Source organism: Crocodylus siamensis, chromosome 9 (genome assembly GCF_052110815.1).
Source record: "Crocodylus siamensis isolate JL-2025a chromosome 9, ASM5211081v1, whole genome shotgun sequence".
Classification (NCBI taxonomy): domain Eukaryota; kingdom Metazoa; phylum Chordata; order Crocodylia; family Crocodylidae; genus Crocodylus; species Crocodylus siamensis.
Window position 1 is genome coordinate 69,734,379 of NC_143403.1, and position 6,138 is coordinate 69,740,516.

Genomic DNA, 6,138 nt, shown 5'->3' on the forward strand with positions numbered 1-6,138 from the left:
CCTTCTCTTCTTTCTAAATATGCCCTTGTAAATGAGAGGGAGAATGTGTGGTTCCTTGTATTGAGTCAGCTCCTGCTGATGGCTTGAGAATGATCATGACTTCCAGCATGCAGCCAAGGAAAGCTTGTTAAAGCTTGCTTATTTTAACTGCTCATCCCTGTTCTGTGTTTGACACCTTGGGGTTCAGCAGTGGCTGGGGAAAGGCCTGCCTTGGCCTGAGTTGTGAAAACAGCAGTGCAGCCTGCAAAGCAGACTGATTAGGGACAAGTGCTTCTCCTTCCCAAGTGCCATGTGATTCTGGAAAGGTCACCTTTCCAGTGTGGCACTCTCAGGCCTAATTATGGTTGAAGTAGAGGAAATTTTACCCGCCATTTGGCTCCCAGGTGCTTGACATATAAAGAGCTGTGGGAGGGGAAGGCATCATTTAAAAATAGGGCAACTTTGTTTGTTGTGTTTCTGTTTGAGAAATGTGTCAACTGCATCAAGAAGATCCTTGAGGCCCTTTCAAAATCAGATTTCTGAATAGATTAATGCCTTCCCCAAAGAATACACTGAATTAGGGGGAGCAGCACAGAGGCTAGGAAGTTATATAAAGGCGATGAGTAAGAATACAGATGCTGGGCTGATCTGGCAGCCTGGTGGCTGTTGAAGACAGAAAACTTCAGCTAGCTCCCAAAAAGTGCATGCATCTTACAAAGATCTTTGTATGGAGAAACCAGGGGTCCAGAAATTAGACTGTGGGCTTAGGAAACAGGACTTTTGATTTCTTCCGCTAATTCCATCATCTGCTCTCCGTAAGACACCGAGCAAGTCACTTAACTATTGTGTCTCTCATTTTCCCCACTCGTAAAATTTCACTGTTAAAAATGACAAACCTGCCAAGGTAGAAGTCTGCACTGGTAGAGTGTCACCTGCTTGGGGTGCTGAGAATGATTTTATTTATTAATATGATTTGCAAACATGAATATTTCAAGGAAGCTCAAATGCAATAAGCAGAGAATGGATGAGAGTAAACCCAAAGGTCTTTAGGAAGTATATATGGAACTGTGTGAATGGCTTACATGGTCATTTTCTTCTAAAAAGCAGGATAAGTAAAGAGAGTTTGAGGATAACAGGAAGAGGGAGAAGGATTTGGGTTTCCTTGTGTTTCAAGCACTATAATAAATAATGATAATACTTTGCCTTTTCAGTAGCACCTTTTTGTCCCTGGGTCTTAAAGCTCTCTATGTTCACTAATGAGTTAGATCTGCTGTCACAGCCCTCCTGTGGCTTAGGTAAGGTATGGATATCCCTATTTAACAGAAGTGGAAACCGAGTCAGAGGAGGTCACTGAGGAGGGTCACCACAGCCCTGTGCTAATAAGAAGAACCATGACACTGACGAGTAGGTTGTCACTCTGTTGCTCATGGAGGCCAGATATGAGAACCACAGGTCCTTGGAGCTGTGTGCTCTCTGTTGTTTGCTCCAGACAGATGCAGGTAGAATACACCTGCAGTGCTGCTGAATACTCCAGCTCTGTCACCCTCACTGGTTTCAGCAGCAAGTCTACAGAAAGGCAAAAGGGTAGAGCAGGAGGAGTGAGGATGCGCACAGAAGAAAGGACTTAAAATATCACAAATGTTCCTTCTTTTCCCTCCCACAGTTTCTAGTAGAAGGAAAACAGTGAAGGCAAAATGCAGCCTGGCGTGTGAGTATCTGACAGAGGAAGACTACACAGATCTGCTCTGGACCACATTATCAGAGTTCCCAGGTAAGTGCCAGCACCTTGCCACGGGGTGTTTGTTGCCAGGCCAGTCTCTGGGATCTGCCTCATAAAGCCACAGTGGCCTGTCTGGTTATAGATCCCATTCAAGCCACATGCCAGGCATTCAGGTAACAAGTAAATAGGGTTTTATAACTCAGTGAATTTCTGTTGCAGTGGCATTTGCATGAGCTTTCATCCAAGTCTTGGCTTTCCAGAGGGATTTCTTCAAGAATTCTGGTTACAGTAAATCAGGGTTTGACTTGCATCCATTAGCCCCGTTGATGTACTGCATTGTTCTCCATCAGAGCTGTTGTTTTTAAGGCCACATTTATTTAAATAAGCAGCATGACAATGGAGCATGCACAATGGGTGGCATGTGGTAGCAACAGTTCTATTAGATGTAAAAGTACTTCCTGGAGTACTGGTCGACTTGCAATGGTATAATATGAGGCTCTGGATATTATCACCATTCTAGATTCATGTTTCAAGGGTGAATTCAACCGTGGGGCAAAAAAGAGTGCATTTCCATTGCAGCCAGTGGGATATAGGAATGGAATAAAGCAGGGTTGGTGTTTGCAGATGGCTTGCAGCTTTGTTGAGCTAGCTTTTCTAGTCATCATGCGACATCTTGCAAGTTTGTCAAACCCTGACTTTTTAAAAGCTCCTTTGGTGAAATAGGATCAGCTTATTCAAGCACAGCTGAATCAGACTTTTTCTGGCTGGCTCAGGAGATGCTGACCAATGTTGTTAGGCCTGTCTCCAGCCACAGCCAGAACCCCAAATCTTGGCCTAGCTGAGGCTTGGAATGTCAGTCTTGCCTGGGTGTGAATGCAGGTTGTACTGCTTTGCAGCATACCTCAGCAGCTAGCCAAGGGAGTCCATCTCCCCTTTAGGTTAGGGCTAGGATGCAGCTGATGATAAGCTGGAAAGAGGCCAAGAGAATAAAGGAGGAGCTGTTGGCTCAAAAAATCTCATTGCCAGCTAAATTTGGCCTTCAGTGTAATTAGGATAGTCCAGTGTTAAGACTCCAGCATCATTCTGTTCTGAGAACTGCTGTTGCACTTTAACACAGTGAGTGTCAGCAGGACTCTAGAGCTGATTCTCACAGTTCTTTTGCCTGTGAAACACACATAACATAGCTGCTCCTTTGCTCTATGGTAAAACAGCTAATACTGATGCAAAAACAGCAGAAGGGTTCCATAAATACATCTCTTCTGTATTTGAAAAGCAGCAAGATGATGTGCTGGTATCACATGAGTTTGATTAAGTACTTTTCCAGTCCATTAGTAACCAAGGAGAATGTTAAACAGCACCCAGTAGGGATAAACATTTTTAAATTAGGGAACACAGATATCTTTCACTAGAGAGTCCTAAAAAAGATGACTGAGGAGACCTCTGGCCCACTGATGCTAATTTTTAATAAATATTGGAAAGCCAGGGAAATTCCAGAAGAAACATACTAATGTTATGCAGTATTGAGAGAGGACATGTGACTGTAGGCCCCTTAGCTTGACAGCAGCCCTAGGCAAGATAATGGAATAAATGAGATGAGATTAAATTAATAAAGAATTAAAGAATAGAAATATAATTAATGCCAGTTAATTGGGTTTAACAAAAATAGGTCACATCAGACCAACCTGATTCATTCTTTGAGTCAACAAGTTTGACTAATAAAGGTAATCCTGTCAATGTAACATGCCTGGACATTTGTAAGTGTTTAATTTCATGTGAGACTCTGCGTAAAAAATCAGCACTAGGCTATAGCAGTTAAGCACACTTTAATGAAAGAGCTGGCTAATTTCCAAAATGATGGTCAATGAGAAATCATTGTCACATGGGGCGCTTCTGCAGAGATTAGTACCAGGGCCAGTGCTATACAACAATTTCATCAATGATCTGGAAGTAAATATGAAATCATTGCTAATGCAATTTGCAAATGCCACATAGGTTAGTGGACTGGTAAATACTGATTAGGTCATGGCAGCATAAAGGAGGATTGGAATCAATCAGTAAACTGGGCCCATTCTGGCAAAATGTGTTTTAATACCAGCAAGTGCAAGTTCTACATGTGAAAACAGGGAATGCAGGCCATGCCTACAGGACTGGGGGCTAGATCCCAGAAAGCAGGGGTGCTGAGAAGGATTTAAGGACCACAGTGAGCGAGCAACTAAGTAAGTGCTCTTGGAGCTATACTGTAGCAAAAAGAGCTAATTCAACCCTTGGATGCATGATGAGTAACAGATCGAATGGGAAGGAAAAGAATTAGTTTGTTTTGTAGCAAAATTAACTCACAGGAGTGGAGCAACCTATGTCTGTTCCCCTCCAGGTGTTCTGGTGACCCTATGGATTATTGATCGGATAGGCCGCAAGAAAACCATGGCTCTGTCCTTCTTTGTCTTCTCATTCTGTAGTCTTCTGTTATTTATCTGTGTTGGAAGGTAAGTAACCCAAGCGGAAAGCAAGCTCAGATCCACTGGCTCTTCTGCATGGGACAAGAGGGGGGGGGGATGGTTTTAAAAGCCAAGTTAACCTGTGAAAAGAATTCCAGGAGAGCGTTTGGCTCCTCTCCGCCCAGAAGTTAGAGGAAAAGTAAGGGAAGTATGCAGAGAGAAATCCTGCCCCCGTAATACTTTGAAGGAGGCAGTCATTTACAGCAACATGGGAACCAGCTTTGCAGAAACATTTTGCATTAATCTGATGCAGCACGGCTCAGCTGCTGATGCAGAGAGCAAAGCTGGTACCTCTGGCTTTTTGTTGTGGGTTGTATTGGCCTTCTGAGTTTGTGAGGACACACTAGGTTAGGTGCATGGCAGCAGCCCTGTCTTCCATTCTACTGCCCATGCCAGTTCACAGCAGAGCTTGGCCCATAGCAGTGAAATGGAAACTCAGTGTTGCATGGAAGGCAATGGGCGCTGATCAGCAAAGTCAAGGTCTTGCCTTGGAAACTGCTGCAATGGTGGAACCTTCCTTGGCTGTCAGCTTTCAACAGAACAGCTGTTTGGCCTGCTCAGGAACCCATCAAGGCCAGGCATTCTGCAGCACGTAGCACCCAGCAGGTTCCACTATGGCCCAGTTTCCCAAGAGCCCATCATGCATGCACTGGGCTCAGGTCTCCACAACATCTATTTCTGGTTGCAGGTCATGTGTCCTGTGGAATATTCTGGTCTTAGGTTCACTCGTGTGCCAGGCCACTCCAAGCCTGAACAGCAGTCCATAGAAATGGCACCTTAGTTGCTGCTGGACTGTTTCCTATGGGGAGAACATCTAGGACATTTTCACATGCTCTCTGGCTGAGGATAAATCTTAAATATATAAATAACTCCCCAAAAGTATCCATTTCATATGCCCCGAATCTGGTTCTGAACTCATTTATACTAACTCTGCTCCAGGGGCACTAGCTCAGGGCCACATTGGTGTGAGGTCAACCACAGAGTGCATATTGTTCTCAGCCAGGCATCTTCAGGCTGCCACAGGTTCACAGAATTTATTTCCTTGATCACAAGTTATTAATAGTGTGTTGAAATATAGGCTCTTAGAACAGTCCATGTGATTGCCGAGACCAGCATGTTGGGCGTTATCATGCTCTAAAGACCTAAAAACTATGAAAGGGTCAATAAAATCAAAAGGAATCTGTTTATCAAAATTTGGAATATTTTTTTTTAAGTTGCTCTTTGCCTCTGTGTTTAAAGGAAAACTGTTCAGAACCACTTAAACCCTGCTCTTGTTTCTCTCCTCTCAGAAATGTTCTTACTGTGCTGCTTTTCATCGCAAGGGCTTTCATTTCAGGAGGCTTCCAGGCTGCTTATGTTTACACTCCTGAGGTGAGAGTAGTCATTTATGTAACGAGAAGTTTTAATTGGGGTGAGGTCCTGGTGTGGGAAAGCTGAATGCTATCATCTCCTGAACGTGTGCAAATCCTCATTGATTTAATACGCTGCTGTTTTATCCAACAGGTTTATCCAACAGCCACTCGTGCTTTAGGCCTAGGTACGTGCAGTGGGATGGCCAGAGTGGGAGCCCTGATCACTCCATTTATTGCACAGGTAAAGTCCCCTCTTGTCCAAGCCTAGGGATGTGGTGGACAAAGCACAGCCAGAATTAGCCTATGTTGAATGCTCCTAATGCTTCAGGGAGAGATCCATGACTCAGGAGGGCAGAGACCAGCAAGCTGCTACAGAGGGAGGTTGTGAGGAAGGAACAGAAATGATTGAAGAGCTCTAAAAACTCCTTCCTGTTACAAGTGGATCAGAGCCAGGAGGTTCAGAGCTGACCCTTCCCAAAGCAGGGATAGTTCGGCCATGGGATTTTCTTTGGTGCATGTGGGAAAAGAAGCAGAAGTTTGAAGAAGGAAGGAGACGGCAAGAGTGAGAGACTGGCAAATGGGTCAGTACTTC

The 6,138-nt window shown here is 44.2% G+C and overlaps 1 protein-coding gene across 3 annotated transcripts in view; it reads left to right on the forward strand.

Moving 5' to 3' along the window:
• Positions 1-6,138, forward strand: part of SVOP (SV2 related protein) — a 37,089-nt gene that overhangs the window by 23,455 nt on the left and 7,496 nt on the right. For all 3 annotated transcript variants that reach the window (XR_016444327.1, XR_016444328.1, XM_090063806.1), the window contains 4 exons: positions 1,643-1,750; positions 4,071-4,182; positions 5,484-5,565; positions 5,698-5,787. Coding sequence is in view for 1 of the 3 variants with exons in the window: in XM_090063806.1 (XP_089919932.1) it covers positions 1,643-1,750; positions 4,071-4,182; positions 5,484-5,565; positions 5,698-5,787 (392 nt within the window). In the remaining 2 variants the exon portion in view is untranslated. The remainder of the gene's footprint in view (positions 1-1,642; positions 1,751-4,070; positions 4,183-5,483; positions 5,566-5,697; positions 5,788-6,138) is intronic.